The 26,111-nt window shown below is 45.5% G+C and overlaps 1 protein-coding gene across 1 annotated transcript in view; it reads right to left on the bottom strand.

The window, feature by feature from the left end:
- Window positions 1-26,111, bottom strand: part of LOC142592646 (putative phospholipase B-like 2) — an 85,486-nt gene that overhangs the window by 47,289 nt on the left and 12,086 nt on the right. Inside the window, exons 3-5 of the mRNA XM_075704205.1 lie at window positions 15,794-16,040; window positions 7,488-7,585; window positions 5,502-5,731 (exon numbers count right to left, since the gene is read on the bottom strand). Coding sequence (XP_075560320.1) covers window positions 5,502-5,731; window positions 7,488-7,585; window positions 15,794-16,040 — 575 coding nt within the window. The remainder of the gene's footprint in view (window positions 1-5,501; window positions 5,732-7,487; window positions 7,586-15,793; window positions 16,041-26,111) is intronic.

The following is a 26,111-nucleotide window of genomic DNA, read 5'->3' as shown; positions in this document are numbered from 1 at the left end:
ATGAGCTTACAAAAATGTTCATTACGTTGCCATAACTTGTTTTTAATTTTTGTTCTTTGTTCTATGTAAGCATTAAAAAAAAATGTTCACTATGTTGGACTACCATGTATCAAAATTTTCTGTTTTTCATCTATATAAGCGTGAAAATATGTTCACGCTACATTGTATTGACATGTATTTATTTTTCATTTATGCACAATATTTTGTCGGCACTAAAGTTACGCATGTATGTACATACACTGACCTCATCGCTGTTGCCGGCACTGCCGGGCTTAGTCACACAAGCCATTTAGGCTTCGACAGGCCCGCTTACTATGTATTTTTTCTTGTGGTGCATAAATAAATATTATTATTATTATTATTATTATTATTATTATTATTATTATTATTATTATTATTATTATTATTATTATTATTATTATTATTATTATTGTTTTCTGCATCATGATAATCTGCTGGGGGTTCGAGGCTTCCTAAGGGCATAGACGCGCGCTCCGAACAGTTTGTTCAATTGCGATATGAAGCACGAATTCCTGCATTGGCAAGACTCGCAAAATCGCGCCGCAGCTGAATCGGGGCCAACATGACAAAGGGCGCCTCTAACGGTATCACTGATGAAGACACTACACGTCCTCTGGCTCATTAAAGAACGGCGCTGCCTCTCTGCGAGATCGAAAATCCGTACAGCATTTGAGAGGTCTGACATAGCGCAAGGTCGCACGAACAGGTAAATCCAATGCATCATGTTTTTGGAGGTACAGCCAGCAGAACATGGCGACAAAATATTTTTTTTTATCGCCCTCTTCATATTTATTCCCTGGAGTTCTCGCGTACCCGTAAATTTAGGCCTAATAGGCAACACTTCCAGTCGTATTATTTGGGTGAGGGCGCGTGAATATAACGGATTTTACAGTACTATATATGTCATTTGTAGCCGCGACAAGGCGTATAGAGTTCTGGCGACGCACCTGGCTTTTCAAATTCCCGTTAGATTATGGCGCACTGTCCCTCACAATCTTCAGGGCTTTGAAGGAAGGAAATCGCAACAGAGCCAAAATTCATGGCCCAGCGACAGGACCTATGAAACGTGCCATGATACGTGCGTTTATTTCTCAGTTTGGTTATTTCCCTGATAGTGTACGATTGTCAGAATCTTTGACGACAGCTGCTATCAGGATTCACTTGACTAAGCTATTAGTACCCCAAGATACGTCCACGAGATGACGCCTTTGAAAATAAATAGCGATTCGGCAGATATCCTTCCGACAAAAAAAAAGGGAATAAGCCAGAGCAACACAGTATATTCCACATGATATGGTGTACGCAGTTAAGTTGTACGAGCGCAGAACAAACAGGTTGTTACCAATAAATTGAGTAAATGAGAGGTTTTCATGCCAAATGAAGTCTAACGTGCAGATGGTCGCCACACACTCTTGCGCACTTGTGTGATTAAATTTCCGGGAGATTTCTTTACAATCTTCCAAAGATTCTTGTTGCTGCCACGACGACATAGACTCAATGATGATACAACTGAACGTGCAATGAGTGATTAAGCTCTAGCAGTTCTTGAAATAGCAAGGAAATTTTTTCCTGAGTCCCTGCTCATAAAAGCACATCCTTTGAACAAACGAAAGCACATCACCCTCATCGCAAGTGACTGCGGTCTACCGGCCATTCTGGCGTTTAACGTTGAGACTGACGTCAGTGTTCTATTAAAGTAGCGTCCCCACTGCTGAACGCAGTGCCTGCCAGGTAAGCGACATCGGTACGCAGCCTTTCCGCACACAGCGGCTGAAGGGGCACAAAAATGGTATAGTTGAGAGTGCGGGAAGCTCTGTATAGTTGATGTCCTTTGCCTGGCAAGAAGTGCGTTAAAATGACGGCTATTTCAAAATGATTTTCGCCAGCTGCAAAAGGAAATCTAAGTACGGCCGGTGGAATGCAGCGGACCGCAGCATACGCGTGTGCTCTGGCTGGAAGGAGAACCATCCATTCTGAGTAGGAAAGGAGATTACCCGGGCCTAGGAGTTAGTAATGCAGTAAACGTGACATGCTCCACAAACACATGCCATGACGCGCTCACTAGTATTGTTGCGCAAGGGTTCCGTCGGCACCCCCGTGTTCGTTGGTATTCTTATTCTTGACAAACAAGACAGATAATTATACGTTTATTTATAAATAATCTTACACTTGGATTGTAAATTCCACTAAAACATTCGTTTACGTGCTCGTGTAATTTTGGGAGTATTGGTATTCTAATTCATGAACATATCAATTAGATTTTGTTTCACGCTTGCATTATTTTGTAAAAAGGCTGCTAAATAATTATGAGAATACTTGGTATAAGCCAGTAAAAGGTGCTTCTGCAGGAGAATTGTTCATTTTCCTTTGCACTGTCTTGCTTCATTTACTCTAAGTTTAAATTTTAGTTAGCAGAATCAAAAACAAACGCGTCGTCTTGCCTCATTATTTATGATATTAGCGGTGATGTTGAAGGGGGGCGTTTAATGTCTTCGGCGTTTACTGCAATACGATGGTGGGGAGGTGATGGTAAATGTTACCATGAGTGCACAGCTGCTCTTTGTTTGCGTAGTTCTCAGAACACACAGCGAGACGCGTTTGCTTGAGCCGTTGTGCGCTATTATTCATAAACTCCGATAAGGTTAGCATTGTCATTGCCTCACCCGGCACATCGCATCGGGGCAGGGATGTTGAGGCCGGCCGTAGTGGCATCATCATCATCATCATCATCATCATCATCATCATCATCATCATCATCATCATCCTGGTTACGCCCACTGCAGGGCAAAGGCCTCTCTCATACTTCTCCAACTACCCCGGTCATTTACTAATTGTGGCCAAGTTGTCCCTGCAAACTTCTTAATCTCATCCGCCCATATAACTTTCTGCCGCCCTCTACTACACTTCCCTTCCTTTTGGAATCCAGTCTGTAACCCTTAGTGACCATCGGTTATCTTCCTTTCTCATTACATGTCCTGCCCATGCCCATTTCTTTTTCTTGATTTGAACTAAGATGTCATTAACACACGTTTGTTCCCTCACCCAATCTGCTCTTTTCTTATCCTTTAACGTTACACCCATCATTCTTCTTTCCATAGCTCGTTGCGTCGTCCTCAATTTAAGTAGAACCCTTTTCGTAAGCCTCCAGGTTTCTGCCCCGTACGTGAGTACTGGTAAGACACAGCTATTATACACTTTTATCTTGAGGGATAATGACACCCTGCTGTTCATGATCTGAGAATGCCTGCCAAACGCACCCCAGCCCCTTCCTATTCTTCTGAATATTTCCGTCTCATGATTCGGATCCGCCGTCACTACCTGCCCTAAGTAGATGTATTCGCTTACCACTTCCAGTGCCTCACTACCTATCGTAAACTGCTGTTCTCTTCCGAGACTGTTGAACATAACTTTAGTTTTCTGCAGATTAATTTTTAGACCCACCCTTCTGCTTTGCCTCTCCAGGTCAGGGAGCATGCATTGCAATTGGCCCCCTGAGTTACTAAGCAAGGCAATATCATCAGCAAATCGCAAGTTACTTAGGCATTCCCCATTAACTCTTATCTCGAATTCTTCCCAGTCCAGGTCTCTGAATACCTCCTGTAAACAAGCTGTGAATAGCATTGGAGAGATCGTATCTCCCTGCCTGACGCCCTCCTTTATTGAGATTTTGTTGCTTTCTTATGGTGGACTACGGTGGCTGTGGAGCCGCTATAGATAGCTTTCATTATTTTTACATACGGCTCGTCTACACCCTGATTCTCTAATGCCTCCATTACTGCTGCGGTTTCGACTGAATCAAACGTTTTCTCGTAATCAATGAAAGCTGTATATAAGGGTTGGTTATATTCCGCGCATTTCTCTATCACCTGATTGATAGTGTGAATATGGTCTATTGTTGAGTAAGCTTTACGGAATCCTGCCTGGTCATTTGATTGACAGAAGTCTGAGGTGTTCCTGATTCTATTTGCGATTACTCTAGTAAACACTTTGTAGGCAAAGGACAGTAAGCTGATCGGTCTATAATTTTTCAAATCTTTGGCGTCCCCTTTCTTATGGATTAGTATAATGTGAGCGTTCTTCCAAGATTCCGATACGCTCGAGGTCATGAGGCATTGCGTATACAGGGTGGCCACTTTTTCTAGAACAATCTGCCCACCATCCTTCAACAAATCTGCCGTTACCTTATCCTCCCCAGCTGCCTTCCCTCTTTGCATAGCTCCCAAATCTTTCTTTACTTCTTCCGGCGTTACTTGTGGGATTTCAAATTCCTCTAGACTATTCTCTCTTCCATTATCGTCGTGGCTGCCACTGGTACTGTATAAATCTCTACAGTGGCAATCTCGTAGTGGCATATTACGGTATAATTTTGATCACCTGAAGTTACTTAACAAGCACCAAAGTCTAAGTACATGAGCGGCTTTGTATTTCGCCACCATCGAAATGTGGCTGCCGCGGTCGGGATCGAACCCGCGACCTCGAGCAATGCCATAGCCGCAAAGCTACAAGTGTAGCTACTGAAGTGTTGCAATGACGCATAGACTCTACGGAGATATTATGCGGCTTTAAGTCAGCACACCTTGCCTGAGATGTCCGCTTAACAAATTTCTATGGTGTTTATTTTTCATAAGTAGGAGAAACGTTCCGCGCCGTACCTGGAAATTAAATTTATCCAGTTGGTCCGCAATCGCTTTTGTGTCAAGTAGTAGCATTTTCTAGCCTTCTCACGTCGACTTTTCCGGCTGCCGCCCTCTCCCATATATGCCATTTGTGAGCGAAGAGCACCAAGGTTGGTATTCACTTGCTTCATGGCTGCGTCGGTTCTACCCATTCCATGCCTGCTCTACCCTACGTCCCCTCTACCATTCTACCCATGTCCCCTCTGCACGGTTGTACATTGCAGATAGGTAAGCGCCGCTGCTTCTGCAATGCTTTTGCAGGAGGTCACGGATAATTACAACCGTCAAGAGGATATTGTGGCGACGCCCAGGGAGCTCCAGCGGTGCATTGTGCACATGCGACGCGGTGCAAATGTCCAAACAAGCTTTTAGCATTGCCTTTCGTCTCTGCCACACTACTACCATGTATATGCGCACTCTTGACCACATTCCGACGTGGCGTGCAAGAAAGGAGCAGCCGCAGTAGCGGAAAAGTCGAAGGAAGAGGCAAAGAACTTTAATAATGCCAAATCAATAAGATTGTTTTATAGTAAGACATTTCTCTATAGCAAACTATTCTGTTGTTGGGAAGAAGGAAAGAAAGAGGAAGAATATGGGTGGGTGACGATGACGTTTGGTCTGTCGAAATCGAAAACATCCGTGTGTGGTTATAGACTCAATGAAGTGGGTAGCAGGACTGCTATGTCGGTCACGGGTGCATTATGTATCTGACGGATGCCGAAGTGCGAAGCAGCAAGTCTTACAATGTATAGTATGCATGATGAAGTGGTGGTACATGCAGTGACACTACTGCGATAGACTCACTCTGACCCGTTGCGCCAGGCGCATAGTGCCAGGGAAACGTGTACTTCTTCTGAATTCTCAGCATGCTCTTATACAGGAACCAGGCGTTGTGGGCCACGTAGAGTTCTTCGTTGTCGCCGACGACTTTCACCAGCGCCGTACACGCTGGTACCACGTTCAGGGAGTTTATATCTGGAGTGCGCCCCAGCGCTGCTTCAAGGTCGATGAAATCTCCGATAAGGCTGAAAAGTCTAGCAAACAGGGAAGAAGTCTGGGTACCGCGCCTTTTAGAAAAGTTCACTGACTGGTCTCAAACATATTTCTATACCATGAAACTGAATAACAGGGAACAGACTGGTGGGCTAGTTGGTACTGCTTAACTTCAGGCAAAGCACAAAATGCTGTCTTGAAACCCAGATCGAGTGACTAAGGAGATCACCAAGGCACTCAAAATGATTGAAACTATGGGCCGTATGCCGTAAAACTATTCCAATATGTTTTTGTTCCAATCTCCTGACGTCAAATTTGCGTAAGCGCCGATGCATGCACCGGGCGGTTACCCGCAGGTCTGTCGGAAAAGACCAATCAAATGCTCTCCTCGTTTATAGGCGATCACTTTTGTTTGCTTTAAGAACGAATAACATTGCCTACACTGAGCGGCTTGTGTTATCTAATTGGCTGACAAGAGGCGAAGAGTACGCTCAAGCGGAGAGGGATTCGACGGGGCAGAGCAAGTGCACGGAAAATCGATAACCTGATTAAGAGCGTGGTACCTGCTTCTCTGATTGGTGCACTTTCCCGTACTAGCTTGCGGTGGCTCGTCGAAAATCGTGGCGGCATGCAACGGAAGGTTAAGATTGGAGCTAAGATGGATCCTCGACAAAGAAGAGTTGGCAGAGCGAGGTCGTAAACGTGCCGAAAGTGCTCGAAAACGTTGCAGGGCCACGCAAAACGTTTTAGTGTAAGCAAATAAACCCATGCTCTCCGGCAGGTGCGAGATAGCCAGCGCCTGAGTGATCGGTGGCAGCCATATTATATTCCTTTCGGAACGGGGCTGTCTACAGCTATTCAGAAGAAAATTCAGCTTTGTTCGGCATATTAATGCATGTTTCACGCTTGCACGTCACTCTGACGTGGTGAGTTTTTGCGGTTTTGTGACGTCGCGCAACAGGTAGATGAAGTGGCTGCAGCCCGAAAACATTTGACCAATTGCAGAGGGCTAACGGCGAAGGGGCGTCGAATCAGAAATAACTATTTTTCTTTTGTTCGGTCAAATCATGCATATTCAGTGTGTACACATCATATCAGATGGAGAGTTATCGCAGTTTTCGTGACGTCGCGTGACAGACAAGTGAAGTGGGGGTGGTATAAAAAGGTTCCTGACCAATTGCGGAGGGCGGATTGCAGAAATGGAATAGAAAAGTTTGGAATAGTTTTACGTTATTGCGCCCAATAATTCTTTAAGTTGGCAATTTGTTTCATTTACAAAGAAGGAAATGTTCCAATCGCGGTAGTGGTCCGATGGTGGATAATTTTGCCGAAATCTGTGTTGCGACAGTTGCTTTCTTTCTTCCGGTTGTGCTATGGAATGTATGGGGTAACCATATACAATAAAATTCAGTTCTTTGCGCTGTGTGTTCGTTCTCTCCTGTTGTCCTGCAAGCTATTTTGAGCTTTGCCTCAAGTTCAGAATAAATGCTCCAGCGTTGACAACTATGGCCATTAGTGCGACTTCGCGAGATGGCGAGGTTGCTGATATGGAACCGTTACCATGGCATGAACATTCAGTAGTAAGATATAAATATTAGTAGCTTGTGATATTCTTTTTCATCGGTTTGTGTATTGGGCGATGGGATATTGTAGTTATCTGCGGCTGAACTTGTACATATACCACTTTTTGTTCTCGCTAGCGTGAGTACATTGGGGACGACGGAGATAGCAGTCAGGTCAGAAATAATTTTTTCTCACCTAAATCGTTACGCTAGTTGCAATGATGGAAGGGCTTACAGCGCTCTGGTGACATTTGTAACCTCCCTGGATGCGTCAAGAGGCAGGTTATCGAAGGCGTCACTCAAACCACGAATTTGTTTCATTTGGATGTGTACCTGTCAAATGAGAAAAAAGAACATATACCCTTTATTTTGAGGGAACTATATCAGAGCATTAAATCCAATATAGATTATGAGGTTCCGTAAGGAACTCGCACTATTTAGGCCTCTGGGAGCGTAAATGAAGAAGCGCCAGCGCTTGCTGGTGCTTGTTTAATTGACCCGGTCATGTCAACAATAGTGCCATGAAGTGAACGTAGAACCCTGAGCGCTGGACATTCTGCGGAGAAAAGTTTGTTAATCTGAAGTAAAATGAGGGCACTGACTTCCTAAGAATTGTTTTGGGAGCATTTGCAGCTGCATGCGTGACGGGTTAGTGACTAAGCTACGGACTATACAGCTTTCGTATACAATAATTGCATGTTAATTGCACACTTTCACAGCAGCAGCGCCTCTGTGCCCGCTTCACTATGATTGTGACGTTTTTACTTTTCGTTGCTCTTGTAACATTTTCGCTGACAATCTCTCGCCTTCACCGTATCACACTTATTCTCTGGCCTCTTTCTGACGGCCTCCATGCCAGCACCCTGCTTATTGTCGGTTAACGAGTGTCGATGTAACAAAGTGGACACGTGCCGACCTTAGTGTCAGGAAAATTCTTTGTTACAACTAAATTTGCCTAAACAACATCGCGTTGCGTTTATATGGCCCAAACGGGGACCTTTAAAACAGATCGTACAATATATACAATGGAGGATATACTACTTCAGAATTTAAATTAGATTTATTACAAGATATACACACAAATTACGTATAATAGATTCTACAAAACATGTTCATATCATTCCAGCTGCTGCATCAGGATGTCATCATCATCATCATCATCAGCCTGGTTGCGCCCACTGCAGGGCAAAGGCCTCTCCCATGCTTCTCCAACAACCCCGGTCATGTACTAATTGTGGCCATGCCGTCCCTGCAAACTTCGTAATCTCATCCGCCCACCTAACTTTCTGCCGCCCCCTGCTACGCTTCCCTTCCCTTGGGATCCAGTCCGTAACCCTTCGTGACCATCGGTTATCTTCCCTCCTCATTACATGTCCTGCCCATGCCCATTTCTTTTTCTTGATTTCAACTAAGATGTCATTAACTCGCGTTTGTTCCCTCACCCAATCTGCTCTTTTCTTATCCCTTAACGTTACACCTATCATTCTTCTTTCCATAGCTCGTTGTGTCGTCCTCAATTTGAGTAGAACTCTTTTCGTAAGCCTCCAGGTTTCTGCCCCGTAGGTGAGTACTGGTAAGACACAGCTATTATATACTTTTCTCTTGAGGGATAATGGCAACCTGCTGTTCATGATTTGGGAATGCCTGCCAAACGCACCCCAGCCCATACTTATTCTTCTGATTATTTCCGCCTCATGATCCGGATCCGCCGTCACTACCTGCCCTAAGTAGACGTATTCTCTTACGACTTCCAGTGACTCGCTGCCTATTGTAAATTGCTGTTCTCTCGCGAGACTGTTAAGCATTACTTTAGTTTTCTGCAGATTAATTTTTAGACCCACTCTTCTGCTTTGCCTCTCCAGGTCAGTGAGCATGCATTGCAATTGGTCCCCTGAGTTACTAAGCAAGGCAATATCATCAGCGAATCGCAAGTTACTAAGGTATTCTCCATTAACTTTTATCCCCAATTCTTCCCAATCCAGGTCACTGAATACCTCTTGTAAACACGCTGTGAATAGCATTGGAGATATCGTGTCTCCCTGTCTGACGCCTTTCTTTATTGGGATTTTGTTGCTTGCTTTATGGAGGACTACGGTGGCGGTGGAGCCGCTATAGATATCTTCCAGTATTTTTACATATGGCTCATCTACACCCTGATTCCGTAATGCCTCCATGACTGCTGAGGTTTCGACTGAATCAAACGCTTTCTCGTAATCAATGAAAGCTATATATAAGGGTTGGTTATATTCTGCGCATTTCTCTATCACTTGATTGATAGTGTGAATATGGTCTATTGTTGAGTAGCCTTTACGGAATCCTGCCTGGTCCTTTGGTTGTCAGAAGTCTAAGGTGTTCCTGATTCTATTTGCAATTACCTTAGTAAATACTTTGTAGGTAACGGACAGTAAGCTGATCGGTCTATAATTTTTCAAGTTCTTGGCGTCCCCTTTCTTATGGATTAGGATTATGTTAGCGTTCTTCCAAGATTCCGGTACGCTTGAGGTCATGAGGCATTGTGTATACAGGGTGGCCAGTTTCTCTAGAACAATCTGTCCACCATCCTTCAACAAATCTGCTGTTACCTGATCCTCCCCAGCTGCCTTCCCCCTTTGCATATCTCTTAAGGCTTTCTTTACTTTTTCCGGCGTTACCTTCGGGATTTCGAATTCCTCTAGACTACTTTCTCTTCCATTATCGCCGTGGGTGCCACTGCTACTGTATAAATCTCTATAGAACTCCTCAGCCACTTGAACTATCTCATCCATATTAGTAATGATATTGCCGGCTTTGTCTCTTAACGCATACATCTGATTCTTGCCAATTCCTAGTTTCTTCTTCACTGTTTTTAGGCTTCCTCCGTTCCTGAGAGCATGTTCAATTCTATCCATATTATACTTCCTTATGTCAGCTGTCTTACGCTTGTTGATTAACTTCGAAAGTTCTGCCAGTTCTATTCTAGCTGTAGGGTTAGATGCTTTCACACATTGGCGTTTCTTGATCAGATATTTCGTCTCCTGCGATAGTTTGCTGGTATCCTGCCTAACGGAGTTACCACCGACTTCCATTGCACACTCCTTAATGATGCCCACAAGATTGTCGTTCATTGCTTCAACACTAAGGTCCTCTTCCTGAGTTAAAGCTGAATACCTGTTCTGTAGCTTGATCTGGAATTCCTCTATTTTCCCTCTTACCGCTAACTCATTGATCGGCTTTTTGTGTACCAGTTTCTTCCGTTCCCTCCTCAGGTCTAGGCTAATTCGAGTTCTTACCATCCTGTGGTCAATGCAGCGCACCTTGCCGAGCACGTCCACATCTTGTATGATGCCAGGGTTAGCGCAGAGTATGAGGTCTATTTCATTTCTAGTCTCGCCGTTCGGGCTCCTCCACGTCCACTTTCGGCTATCCCGCTTGCGGAAGAAGGTATTCATTATCTTAATATTATTCTGTTCCGCAAACTCTACTAATAACTCTCCCCTGCTATTCCTAGTGCCTATGCCATATTGCCCCACTGCCTTGTCTCCAGCCTGCTTCTTGCCAACCTTGGCCGTAAAGTCGCCCATTAGTATAGTGTATTTAGTTTTCACTCTACCCATCGCCGAATCCACGTCTTCATAGAAGCTTTCGACTTCCTGGTCATCATGATTGGATGTAGGGGCGTAGACCTGTACAATCTTCATTTTGTACCTCTTATTAAGTTTCACAACAAGATCTGCCACCCTCTCGTTAATGCTATAGAATTCCTGTATGTTACCAGCTATATTCTTATCAACCAGGAATCCGACTCCTAGTTCTCTTCTCTCCGCTAAGCCCCGGTAGCACAGGACGTGCCCGCTATTTATCGCTGTATATGCTTCTTTTGGCCTCCTAACTTCACTGAGCCCTATTATATACCATTTACTACCCTCTAATTCCTCCAATAGCACTGCTAGACTCGCCTCACTAGATAACGTTCTAGCGTTAAACGTTGCCAGGTTCATATTCCAATGGCGGCCTGTCCGGAGCCAGTGATTCTTAGCACCCTCTGCTGCGTCGCAGGTCTGACCGCCGCCGTGGTCAGTTACTTTGCAGCTGCTGGAGACTGAGGGCCGGGGTTTGATTGTTGTGTTCATAGGAGGTTGTGGCCAAGTACTGCACCAGGGTGGCCAATCCTGCTCTGGTGAGGGAGTGCGTTACCGGTTCTGGTCACCGGGATCAGGCCACACTCCAGGCCTGTTTGTGCAATTTTATCAACACGCGGATTTTTTTTTAATCCGGTGAAAAATTGCCGGCACCGGGATTCGAACCACGGACCTCTTGCACGCGAGGCGGGTGTTCTACCTCTACGCCACCGCTGCACCGTATGATGTATGATACAGATTTTTTTTATCCTATCCTGGCGAAGTCTTCAGTGGAAATTGATCTTGTGCAGACCGTGCATGTAGATGGCAGGTAAAACTTACACCCACCCGTGTGTTGTCCCAGCTGCGACATTAATGCTCCAGGAATCAAGTTTGAAGATTTAAGTTTACTGTGGACTGCCGTGAACAATAAAATGCACTTTAGACACTCTACACGACCCAACCAAACTGTGAAATGGCATAAAACAGCGGTTTCCTTAAAATTTAACTTGAACGGCAATAGATTTCGTCGGACACTTGGAAGATTAATATCTGGGAACTGGTGCTTTCCATGGAATTCGTTTCAAGTCGATACGCCGTGCGAACTCAGCGGCTATAATTTGTAGTTTGATATATGTGGTGAAAAGTAAATAATTAAAATTTTATTTACCACAATTACGTTAATTATTGAATTGAACATTTTGATTTCTTTTAGAATTAATGGCCGCTTCATCGAGTAATCTAGATCAAAAGTTAGAATTGTGATATCGGCCATAGGCAATCTATAAAAAATTTGGTGCAGCTCAAAAGAAGCACCCTGTATAATTTGTATATCGTGCAGGTAATGAAGTCTAGGGTTTGACTAAAACTCGTCTGGCGAGGAAAGAACATGGCTGAATAAACGTATACTCGCCAACTGAAAAAATTCGAAAAATCTAATATGACGTAAACCGAACACGGGGACCCCTCCCTGAGTTGTACGCAAGCGCATTACGTCTTCCGACGCATATATAACACAAGCCATCATGCATTCGTTCATTGTTAACAAGGCACCCGTATTGGGCACCGAAACTTCAATCTGTGTTTTGAATTTTTTTCAGTTGGCGAGTGTACATTTATTCAGCCACCATGCAGGTAAGACTATAATTAACGACATTGTGCACATGCACATTCAGCACCCTGAACTATTTAAACGAATCCTCCCTTCTAAGATATATATATATATATATATATATATTGATGTGTTCTTACGGGAAGAGCCATCTTCTGGTGGCGAGTTAGCACGTATTTCAGAAGGGCTTTCTATGTACAGTGACATAAAGTAATACCGTAGCTTATTTGTCAAGTGAACAAGTCCATAAAAAAGAATAAGTGATTCTGACGAAAAAAGTAGCGTCGACGCTTGCGAAGAACGTGTAGTGTGCAAGATGTTTCTTTAACAACACGGCGCGCATGCAAATTAAACTTTATATACGAGTCTGTAACTACAATTAGATATTTCCCATTATTAGTGCGCTTTTAATGGGAGCAGTTGTCATGCAATATGTCATTATTCTCTATCCATGGTTTGCCGTCCTTCAGAGTGAAAAAATAACAAAGACTGCTTTCGCTGGACTAAGTGTAAGGGCCCTAATGTTGCACCAAGGCTGAGATTCATTACGTAGAATCACCGGTGACAAAAAAAGAAAGAAGGAACAGCGCGCTATAAACACGCACAAGAGATGAGCACAGGACAAGCGCTCAACTTTTTCATTGTCCGTGTTTGCTTGGTCGTGTCCACTGTCTCTAGCCCGTGGTTATTTCGCGCTATTTTTCTCCCGATGGATCCATACCAACTAGCTCGCCTAGACACCCTTTTAGGCAGGATCATGCTGACTGTCCCAAATGAAACGCTGCCGTTGCTTCACCGTAACAACCAGAAACATTTGTGTTGGGTTAAATATGGCTTAAGATGGTTGCTCTTCTTTTGTTAACTAGAATTTTAGTTTCCTGTATTCCCAAAGAAGAGTGATTTCCGTCTAAAGTTTACTTCGCCGTCAACTTTTGAAATATTTAAATTGCCTTAAAACAGCCTCCTAGGTTTCATGCCAGGGTGGCGGCACGCGATTCTAGCCGCTACAATATAGCTTAAACAGCTCTCACTCACTCGCGATCAAGGAGAAATGTTCGCCAAAATGTAGTTCAAGTCCTGTGAATTTAATTCCCGGCAATACAGCACGAAGTCACCTTTTCTTTTGCTGTCACTTACAGTGCAACGGGGACTTCAAAGATAAATAAGGCGTCTAATATCGGTTAAACTCAGGTGAACTGAACTCCTTGGAAGGAAACAGCTTTGCTTTGCGTCGAAGGATTCCTTCATAAGAGAAGGGGTTAGGGGGGTTTCGTTAAATATATCTAATGACCTACCACATTCACTTGAACACTCGTCATCATTGAATGCATTCCATTTATTAATTGAAATGTTTTATTTTTTTTCTCGACAGTAGCATGCCCGATATTATGTTTGGCTGCATAGTTAAGCTTTTTGATATACGTACTTTTTTGTTTATTTTCACTTCCCAATGTTGCGATTTCGTGCGTTACTCTCTCTTCCTTCTACATATTTCTTTTTCGAAGCACTTGTGGGCGTACATTTCCCACTTTGACAGTATCTCTCTGCCTGTCTATCTAGCCGCCTACGCCTTGTTGCTGTCACGGTCGTTTCGTTCATTTGGCACGTACAAAAATTGGCATAGTATGACAAGAGTGTATGACGAACGTAAATTATAGGTCATGGCATGCGTGTCATGTAGGTCATCAACCAGCCGCCAGCGTTTTGGTATGTACCGAAATTGGCACAGTATGACAAGAGTGTAGGAGGAACCTCAATGGTAGGTCATGAAATGACTGCCATGACATGCGTGTCACTTTGGTCATGAAACAGCCGCCTACGTCTTGGTGTGTACCAAAACTGGCATGTCATGACAAAAGTGTATGACGAACATAAAGAATCGTTCATGACATGGGTTTCGCGTAGGTCATGAAACAGGCGTCTATGCCTTGGTGTTCTCGTGGTCGTTCCATTAACTCGGTATGTACAGAAATTGGCATAGTTTGACACGAGTATACGACCAAGGTAAATGATAACTCATCAGAAGAATTCCAGGCCATGCCTGTCATGTAGGTCATGAAACAGCCGCCTACGTCCTGGTGCTCTCATGGTCGTTTCGTTAACTTGGTAGGCTGCCCGCAAACTGCTTCGCATAACGTCCATTCCCACAGGGTGTGCGCTGTGCCGACTTCTTTTATTTTGCTGCATTAACACAAATCTTGTACACAATTTTATTTAACTGAGGGCCCCGTTACAGTCTTTGACTTCGGGAACTTCGTCTCCAGTCCATCTGTGAATAATTATTGCTTGCTGAATGGATAGTAAAATTAAATTGACAGGGATACACCGAATACGGCGCCGTCTCATTCATATTTCTTTAGAAAGCGCGCTACTGAAGAGAATGTGCTGCTCGCTTACAAGGAAATTGACAAAAGGTTAAAGAACGGTGCATCTGGACATGGCAAAACAAAACGGAAGTATGAATCGTAACGAACAGTCAGCATGTTGCACGAAACGACTGCCAGAGCACCACGATTCGCGTAATCATTTTATCAGTGCGGTGTTTATTTTCTTAGTAGCAAAATTAAAATTTCGTTCCACAGCAATAGGCAATGAGCGCGATAAAACTTTTGAGCAGACACGCGGCTAACGGAGGAGTGCGGCCAGTAAGGAACGCGTCCCGGCCGTTTGAGCACACATGCGCTGTGCACCGGCTGTGGATAGAGCTGGCTTTTCTAGACGCATTCGACAGTTAGCGACACCTACGTTGTCGCTACGAGCCCCACTTCGTATAGAACGCACGCTATTGAGCGGCCCGCGTTGGTTGGCACATCACCCACCATACGTTCCTGTTCCCTGTAACGCTGCACCGACGAAACGAACAATTTTGGATTACTGAAAAAACACGCGGACGAAAATCGCCCGAGGCAACTACGGCGTGTACGGTGATGCAACAGTGGCGACGTCTGCGAGAGGACCAGTTGCATACGTTTGGAAGTATGGCTGTAATAAAGGTTCAGCTCGAAACACATTAGGCGTTTGCTAACTCTAATAAACATTTTTGGCAGCAATTAAATTGACACTAAGGCTACAAAAACTTTCGACAGCGTTTGTGTTGTTAATGAAGGGCACGAGGCTTTACGAGAACTTACGCCCACAAAGTAGTTCGAATGTCTCCCTTTTAATAAGGGACCCTTGCAAGAAAGGACATACTCCGTTGTCGCGTGTCATCTTGTGCCCATGCTTTTTGAGCTGATGCTCCTTAGTTCGCAGTGCCCATGTATAATTGGGATAAGTTTGCATGCACTTTATATTAGGGGCGAACTTTTGCTTAAGATATTAAAAAGCCCCTACCAAATTCCAGTATGGATCGACTGCCCTCAGACGCTTCTCGTTCCGCCTTGAGTACTCGAGGTTCTTCTGGACGAAATCGTACAGTTTTGCGCAAAATTTGGTCTGGTTCTCGCAGTAGTGAGCAAAAACGTTCTCCCACTGGGCATCGATGAGCTTGCGGGTTAGGTGTGCTTCCAGGGCACCGGCAGCGTAAGCCTGGATTTCATCCGGGACGTTTGGGCTTGATTCCACTTCTAGGTATGACCAGCTGCAGGAAACAGTGAACCGTTAGGCTACAATAGTCAAGTCAGACCAGATTTGTTACAAACCAGATTACCTACTGCTTCCTCAAACGAAACAAATGGAGAGGTGCTGATGACAGTAATAATGTAAAGGCAGTGCAAACCACAAAAATGCAGGATTACAAATGGATGATCATAACAAAAAGAAGAAACAGGCACGTGAACTGTTTGTAGTTATTTCCACGGAGAGCGTTTATGTTTGGAGTTCCTTCGATCAACTGCTCTCTTAATTTATTCCTGCTCTACCTTAAATCTTTTGCAATGCTTTTACGTCATGAAACGAACTCGCCCAAATCGCTATTCTCCTCCACTCGCCAAAATGATGCACTCTACGTGACAACGGAGTTTGGCCAAGAGAAAGCGTCTATGCTGCATCGAATAAGAACAGGATCTTCTTATACCTCTGCACGGTTATCGAAGACGTGACATACAAATTTTCTGCCTGTGCTTCATGCAATGAGACTGGCAGACAATGAAGACTTTTTGTGCTGTTGTCCTAACCAATCTAGTGAAAGGGCCGCTATTCTTGAAAACGTACCCAAGCAACGCCTTCCGCATGCGTGCCTGCAACAAGTATTTCCGGAAGGATCGGCTATGGCCAGCATGGAAATTTCCTATCTTCGTCATATCTTTTTTAAATTTATGCTGCAACTCCACTGAAGTTGCCTAAGTATGTGTAAGGATACTCCCAAATTGAAGTTGGCCCAAACCCAAGTGTCAATTTGGCCGAACTCGGAATTTTAGTTCCCGATCCACAAATATACAAGTTCGCATACACCGCCAAATTTAGGTTGGCCCACCTACTGGTTTAGGTTAGCCAAACCCAAATATAAAGTTGGCCCACCCCCAAATTTCAGTCTGCCCACCCAAATATTTCGGTTGGCCAACCGCTCCCGACGCATTTTCTGTGGAACCCTACATATCATCATCAGCAACAGCGTCGTCGTCGCCATCATCATCATCATCATCATCATCATCATCATCATCATCATCATCATGATTTATTGTCCCTTAAAAGGCAGCTTTTAGGGTATTAGATAAGGGCGGGGGCAAAGGCATCAATAAAAACGGTGGTCGTTATTATACAAAGGTTAACTTATACAACGGTACACAAAACTTAGTATATACGCTCGATGACTGTGGGCGAGAAAAAGAAAGGTACAAGTGATAGCGTCAGTGGCAGTAGAACTGGCAGGACTACTGGCAGTACAACAGAACAGGAAGAAAGGCAGAAATTAGGGTAAGAACGAAGTGTGGTAGGTTAAGGGTTTTAAGAACGTAACCATAGGTGCTTAAATTTATCTGAATCACTTTCGTTTACTATATCGTCGGGTAGCGCGTTTCATTGTTCAATATCAATAGATAAAAAAAAGATTTGTTGAAGGCATTAGAGGTACCATGGAGACGTTGTAGACCCAGGTTGCCAAACAGACGGTGAGAAGTGGTGTTGGTGGAAGGAGAATAGTGTTCCTGAGGTGTGGGAAAACTATAATACAGCTTGGCGAAGAGAGAAAGTTGTATAATTTTCCTAGCAAGTATTTGACTGGGGATGCTGAGAGATGATTTAATGCCACTTATATGCCAGTGATAGTTTAACTCATACTCTGAGTATCCATATATCTGATCATATTCGTATTCTTCCTGATCAATATTAATTTTGGGGAATTCAGATTTTACCTTATCGCCTATAAAACTACCAATCATCTATATTTACGTTATTGTAACGATTGAACTACAGATTTTTCTGCAGATACCAGCCATTACAAGTTTCACATTACGGACCAGATTTGCTGGGGTACTCGCCAAAGAATGCTTACGCAGTAATGCACTAATCGGTTAGTCTAGTGATAAATACACCATTTACTGTAAGAGACACTCATAGGGAGCAATTGCGGCCTCGATCTCGACGCTAAACAGTATTTGTAGCGACAACATGCCACTCTCATCGAAATGCATACTGTCCACGGACTTGGGGAAAGTCACTTTCTGAGTTGAGTTGAGTTGAGTTGTTGTAGGCTACTGGTGGGATTAGCCTTGCAGTTCCTGCCGGCAATTGCTCCACCGTAGCGACACTTAAAATAAATAAATCACATAATCAGACACAGACCTCCCAATTACAAATGGCCACTCCTCAGTTCACCATGTGGAAGCCAAATCCGTGTCCTGTAGGTAATTTAACAGAAGGCGAGAGACCTCCTTCATACACAATCGGTTCCCGCGCGGGAAAACAATGTCCTGAAGAGAGCTGTGAGGAAGTCCTGTGTTCTTGAGGGACCCGAATAACACCCTCCTTTCCGCGTTATACACAATACAGCACATTAGGTAATGTTCTATGTCACCGCACACACCACACGTTGAACATAATGGTGATAACGCCATGCCAGTCTTATACTTCCACCCAGGGGTACGAGCAGAGCCCGTGCGAATGCGGAGCAGTCAGGTGGCTTGGTTTCTTTTGAGACCCTTGATCACACATGGCTTGTGAGGTGAGCTCCACAAAGAACTGAAGTGGCACGACACCGCTTCTCTGAAGAGTCTCTTGTCTTCATGAGGCACTTTTCTCAAAGGATTCCCAGACAGCGCTCTATGGGCGAGGCTGTCCGCCATCTCGTTGCCTATGATACCTATGTGTGATGGCACCCATTGGAATCGTATGGAGAAGCCTTTGACACGGAGATTTTGCACTGAACGTAGGGAGCTTAGAGATAAGGCATCAGTAGGGAACCCGCGCTTTAACCTTTGAAGGGCGGATTTTGAATCTGTAAGAATGACAACAGGTTGAGGCGTACAAAACCGTAGCTTTTTGAGAGCTGCCTCAATGGCAACGCTTTCTGCCGCTGTGGAGGACACGACTGCAGTGAAGCGAACGGACCAATCATACTTCAAAGAGGGAATGTGAAAAGCAGCTGCACTAGATCCTCTGACCTTGTCCACAGAGCCATCAGTAAAAATTTGAAGATGACGTGCATGTTCAGTTTCAAGATGTTCCAGTACGAGCGAACGCGTTGCCGCCGAAGGAGAACTCCGCTTAGCACGAACGTGAGGAACTGCCAACGAACAATCGAGGCTCGCAAAAGACCAAGGGTGGTTTCAACCTCTTAGTTCGACCTCTAGCGTCAAGACCTAGGTAACCAAGAGTATTAAGGGCCAAGTACGCTCGGGACTCGGATCTCTTTCGAAGGCGCTGTAGAAGGGTTCGGCCGGCTGCCGTCTGTTTGAGGCGGCCAATTTGCATCAATAACCTTTGTGAAGCGACTAAGGTAAGAGGTCTCGATAGAGATTCATAAAGTACTGCATTGTTAGGAGCAGTCTGCGGAACGCCAAGAGCCCTTCTTAGGCCCTCTCTGTGCAGAACCTCAAGTCGTTCCAGCTGTGATATCGATGGGGAAATTAAAGGGACCTGATACATTATTCGACTCGTCACTAGTGTATCGTGCAACCTGATCATTGAAGAAGGGTGATTTCCCCATTGCTCACTTGCAACTCTACGGATCACATTGAGACGCGAAGATATCGATGTCACAACCGAGTCCACAGCTCGTCGCCACTGTAGGCGGTAGTCAATAATGACGCCCAAAAAGCGCTTGTGCTTCAATTGTCGAAGACAAGATTGATTAAAGTCTATCTTCAGCCGCGCATACCTTCTTCCTCTACCTGGAAACATGATGAAGCCAGATTTTTCTACCGAGAGAGTCAACCCAACACCTTGAAGGTAATTTTGAACTGAAAGTAATGCCTGTCGAGCTATCAGAGCTAAACGCTTGTGTTGATATCCGGTTAACCAAAGACAAATGTCGTCCGCGTATATCGAAATATGGACATGCCTGCAATGTTTTTGCACTTCAGCGGGAAGACCAGCCATTGCAACGTTAAATAGCGTTGGGGAAAGAACACTTCCCTGAGGTACACCTCGCGATACCGCCCTTTCGGTGCTTGTGGTACTTCCTAATCGCACTTGAATTTTCCGATGACTGATAAATGAGTGAATGAATCGCAGAAGATAGCCCTGTACGCCCATGGCCTGCAAACTATTTAGTATTGAGCTCTGAAGGACGTTATCATAAGCCTTTGATACGTCTAGAAAAATAACTAGTGTTGAAAGGCCGAAAGCTCTTTGATGTTCAATATGGCTTATGAAGTCCAAGACGCTATCTTGCGCGCTTCAACCTGTTCGGAATCCAGTCATGCATGTTGGCAGAACCCTTCTATCTTCGAGCCACCAAGATAAACGCTTACTTGCCAGCTTCTCCATGAGCTTAGCCACGCACGACGTCAGTGATACAGGACGATACGAGGCCAAGTCTGTCATTTCTTTGCCGGGCTTCAGCACTGGGACAACGTGAGCCACCTTCCATGAAGGAGGAACGTCGCCAGTCTCCCACACTCGATTGAGATAGCTTAGGGGCATCTTCCGGTGTTCCATAGGTAGGTTCTGCATCATCTGGTTGATGATGCCGTCAGGACTCTCGTCAGTGGCTCTCGAAATGCCTTCACGCACGCATTCAATAGTCGGTCCGAACAAAATTACCTTTGTCAACATTATTAAAAAATCCCTCTCAAGCATTCCAGCAAAGCTGGAACGTGCGGCCCGGTGTTTATCACTGGGTTAATCCCGATGGTTCATTAAACGACAGCTTGGTAGGCTGCCCGATCCTCGGTACGCAGTTGCTGCTTGCGCTCGTCTGCACAAGAACGTTTTTTTGCCCGGGCTGCAGTATCGGCATGACGTAGAAGAGTTCGTTCCCGGTTCTGCTCGCGACGTTGCTGATCGAAAGTTGCCTGCTCTCAAAAAGTACGTATGGTGCGTGGTAGACCAATTTCGGGGCCGGAGAGAAACTGCTGCGCGCGCGCTCAGCTGCGACGGAGAGCAATATTCTCACTACTGGCGCAGCTAATCCAACACCGCATAGATCGCGCAAGGCCTTTTCACTGCAATCCATGACGTCATGTTACATGGCTCGACTGCTATAGAATATAATGTTGGCGCTGCCGAGTAGGCAACGGTGATTGTGATGCCACCGCTTTCATGACGCCAGCTTTGTCAATGGAAATTTCGGGCCAGGTAGCGTGACGTCATAGATCAGAGTAAACAGGCGTTGTGCTGTCTAGGTGGTGTTGGCTAATGGCACGCTTCTTTCTCCCTCTCTCTCTTTTTTGCGCATTCACATGGGGTTGCACTGGAGGAGTTTTCGGCTTAAAGGCGACCGTCAGAAGGACGGATGTACGGAAGAATCGGCAAGCCATATACAGCTTTGCTATAGAACTTCCACTAAACCCAGTGGAAAGCAAAACGCTAAACTGTTGCCTCCATACTGAAGTGACTTATGGCTAGAGACCGGATGCGGCTTGCAAGAACATGTAATAACGAAAATAATAGTGAATTTAAGGACGGGTCCTTGAATTCGTTATTATTTTCGTTACTAAATGTTCGTGCAAGTTCCCCAGATCTTTAGGCGCGATTACTAGGCACTAAGGCTGGCAATTAAGGCATATATAGCCACCAAGTACAGTGATTTGGTCAAGTAGTGGCTTCAATGATTCGATCTTCCACCCTGAATCTCAGGACAAATAGTAATTTTTAAAGGGACGCACTCGAATAGTCTCATCTTTTGTAAAATTCAATTGATTTTCTTCATGCTATACTTTAGTCCTTTAGTAAAATTGTCGGAAAGATATTCGTAATACGCTAATCAAGTTAGCTCTAGAAATTTCATATCCTATCGCAAATCAATTTGGCTTTAGGGAGGGATACTCAACTGATTTAGCATTAATATTCCTATCAGATAAGATTCGCCAGGGTATAGACACTGGAAGTTTTGCTGGTGGTTTATTTACTGGCCTTTTTAAAGCGTTCAGTTCACTTGTTTATAACATATTTATTGCTAAATTAGACTCTACAGGTATAACTGCCCCAGAGCTGCGGTTATTACGTAACTATTTGAGAGATACAGTATATACGATATCAATATCTAGTACTTACAACAATTAACATTGGTTCCCCGCAACGATCTATATTAGGACCTCTCTTGTTTTTATTATACATACCAACCTCTCACAGTGCCTAAGGTCATCTCACTGTATCCTTTACGCCAGTGACACTACCATTTAATCCTCCGACAAAACTCTCGATTAAGTAACGTATAATGTTGACCACGACACGACCAACATTGTAACCTGGTGCTGACTAAACAGACCACACATTAATGCTACAAAACCTAATTTCTCCATTTTGTAAGGCCTCCGTCGCCAACCTTTGCTTGCAGCATACTTTATCCCACTGAAAATGAAGTGTTTCTTGGCGTCATATTAGATAAACACCTAAAAGTTTATGAGCATGTTTCATCTTTAACAAAAAAAAAATTACCGACGATTGCGTTACTTCCTAATGCGAAGTTTGAGCGTAGCAAATAAGCTGTTTCACCTTTTCGATAGATTGAGGCAAAGAAATCGAGCAACACATGTATGCGCTATCACAGAATTTTTTTTTATTTTTCACACGTATTCCTTTAACAAAGACTCCACTAACAGTTCTTGACAGTCATCAAGGAAGCTTTGTGGTCGGAGAAATAGACTGATATATGTTCGACTTGGTACACCAATGCTTGATTCTCAAAGACGAGATGTATACAAGTGCCTCGCGAGGTTGTCACAGCCGTGGGACGCGTTACGAGCGAGAGGAACGGGATGTTCTCCCGCATAAGTGTTAGGAAATTGCTGTTTGTCTTTATGTCAAGCCGCCACCGATCTGGCTCTCTGATTGCCACCGCACAGGGCGAACGGCAGCGGCAATTTCGGCTCGGGCGGTGCACATATACAGATCCGCCGCCACCGATCTGGCTCTCTGATTGCCACCGCACAGGGGTTGCATTGGAGGAGGAGCGAAGAAAGGAATTAAGTTCGAGCCGGCGCTTTGACAACCGGAGACTCGCAGGAAGAGGGGGGAGGGGGGCGGCGTGTACACCCAGCGGCAAACGATGGGGGCAGAAGCGCGCGCAGCAAGCGGACAACACGATAAAGGGAGGAGGGAAGAGATAGCAGCGACTGACTGATGCCGCTGACGCCGATAGTGAGTCAACCCCAGCTGCGGAGTTGGTTTCAGGGACAACGAATAACCGGCGCGTCGGCAACTGAAGAGCACCCTATCCGCCACACAAGAACAGGGGGGGGGACCCTTTCCTCCTCTTTCTGCATGGCGGCGACGGTGTTCTAAGCAGTCACGTTATCTTGACTCTCTAGCGGCGTCAGCGGCATCCAGCGGTATCAGTCGATCGCTGCTAGCGCTGGGGGGATGAAAGGGGGGCGGAGCTGGTTACGAGGCCGACGACGACGACGACGCGAAACCCAGGAACGGACGCCAAAGAGCTGCGCTCTAAAAGGTAACTTACGGGATCAGAATATTAATTAAAGTTCTGAATATATTAAAGTAAAGACACTCATTTGCCGTTACTACACTGTTGCTCAGCTCTAAGGGTATATTATCATTACAGGAACTAAATAGACACTCACTTGGAAAACTTGTTCATAATTCTGTTATTGGAAAGCTCCCGTTCCGTATAATTACTAATAGCCAGTATCCTCACTCCACGTTTCCCCGATTCGCTTCTTCCAACAGTTATTTATTACCAAAACCTCTAACTAGCAGTAGTAAATTTACTACCAATTTTGCATATCATGAGAAGGCAACAAATGAAGACACCAAGGAAAACACAGGGGAAATTACTTGTACTTACTCATTTAAATAAAGAAATGATAAAGTAATGGCAATGAAAGAGGGCGAAGGAACAACTTGCCGCAGGTGGGGAATGCTCGTGTGAGCATCGCACTATTTATTTACATCTATTTAGCCTCCTACGCCGCGGTGCTGGCAGAGGCTACCCACTTGAGCCGCTGGGTATAGGGTAGTGTTCGCCGTGCTCGCTCCAACTTCGCGGTTGAAGATTCTTGATCTGACTCTGGCCTCGGATTCTCGCGTATTACCTGCCCTCGAGCCAGATGGCGTGCGTAAAAAGATTTGATCATCTCGGCTGCGGAACACCGTGTGACGGTTGCTTTCATAGGTGCAGCGATTTAAAAACAAGTTTCCCACGAGCGTAGAGTTCCGATCACCGGAGAGCAATGCGTCTCATCCCCGTTCCTTCCTAGGCTTTCGTCGGACGTTCTCTGTGCTTCTTCTATTTGCCAGGCGGTTTAGTCATGTATCGAGGACAGCTCTTTCGTTGTGCTCATAGAGTGTGAATACAACCACGCTGCACCGAACTCCAGCACGGCAGCGTTGAAGGAGCGGCTAGGACTGATGATCCGCGTGCTTCCAGGATAGCAAGGAAGCTCTCAGAAGGCCGGAGCTTGCAGAAAAGTGCATCAAACTGGACTTTGCGTTCTTGAGAGGTTTACTGGAGCAGCTCGACGATGACGGATATAGCGCTGGATATAGAGGACAACGGCGTATTGGAGAAAAAGACGACGAAATGATGGCAAGTGTTTTCGCCGCACGCACTTGCATCGTAGATGCCCGCTGTCAGCGTCTACAACAAGAAGAAGAGGTGAAGCGACGCTCGAGAGAGGAGAAGAAGGCATTCTTGATCTCCTGTTCAGAACGCGGCAGTCCTTTTTATTTACCCCCAGAGCACAAGTTAGCCCACAATAAATAGTTGTGTCTGGACTCCCTTAATTGTTCGTTACAATTCTGGTGGAGGCGCTGCGTAATGATTTCCAGCCCAATTCGAGTTGGAGAAAGCAGCGCGGAACCACGCCATCTCAGACCCAACGAGTTCACGCCTGTCCACCAGCGCACGAGCCGTCGCCTACGTGGTGAGCCGCCTGAGTTTCCTCTTTTGCCGGAGCAGACTATAATAGCAGCAGTGGACAATCCTGAAATGACATCCTAGAACGCCTCAACCCGCATCATCGTCGATCAGCCGCGGACGCCCGAGCCTTTTCACGGCGATACCTTCGAAGACGCCGAGGACTGGTTGGAGGGCTTCGAGCGCGTCGCTGACTACAATGGATGGGACGAAAACCGGAAGCCCCGCAACGTTTACTTCGCGTTGCAAGACTGTGCGCGAACGTGGTTTGAAAACCATGAAGCTGTCCTCCGGTCATGGGATGACTTCCGACGGGAGCTGTATTGGCCACGTATCCGAGCACAGACCGCCGGGAAAAAGCTGAAGCCGCTTTGCAAGCAAGAAGCCAACGAAACAACGAAAGCGTGCCAATGTATATCGAAGATATGTCCCGCTTATTCCGCCGGGCCGATCCCAGCATGAGCAAGGACAAGAAGCTTCGGCACCTGATGCGCGGTGTGAAGCAGGTGCTATTTGCCGGTTTGGTTCGGAGCCCTCCACGCACCGTCGCCGAATTCTGCTCCGAAGCGACAACTATGGAAAGGACTCTTCAACAGCGGGCGAGACTCTACAACCGCGATATGAACGTCGCCTCCATGGATATGATGTCGGCAATGTTCGGGAACAGCGTCGAGGTCTTACGAGAACTCATAAGATCTGTGGTTCGAGAAGAGCTCCAGAGGCAACAGCTGAACAACGGCCCCACAGCGGTCTCTAAGTTAGCAGAAGTGGTTCGCGAAGAAGTGAGACAAGCAGTCCGCGAACAGCACCCGCCAGCACAGTCGCAAGCGACGTTACCGGTACGGCCGACGGTATCGTACGCCGAGATACTCAGAGGATCTCCACGACGTACTTTCATCGCGGCAACTGCGCATGTACCCGAACCTCGGTTCTTGCCCTCTCCACCGGAGACAAGATTCCGGAAGGCTGACATATGGCGCACTCCTGATAGAATCCCACTGTGCTACCACTGCGGCGAAGCTGGTCATCTCTACAGGATGTGCGAATACCGCAGAGCGGGACTTCGGGGGTTTTCTGTAAATGCTCCTTGCCCAAGAAGCGGTGGACGCCCTTTAGAGATCCAGGAGTATTTGTCAACGCGCCAAAGCCCGCAGGCTTCACAGCAACATCAACCTCGGTCAACAGTACCGCTGAGGTATCGATCACCGAGCCCGCATCCATCCTCAAGCTCCCCAA

Source organism: Dermacentor variabilis, chromosome 9 (genome assembly GCF_050947875.1).
Source record: "Dermacentor variabilis isolate Ectoservices chromosome 9, ASM5094787v1, whole genome shotgun sequence".
Lineage (NCBI taxonomy): Eukaryota > Metazoa > Arthropoda > Arachnida > Ixodida > Ixodidae > Dermacentor > Dermacentor variabilis.
Note: the sequence above shows the minus strand (reverse complement) of the source record. Positions and strands in the feature narration are given on the sequence as shown.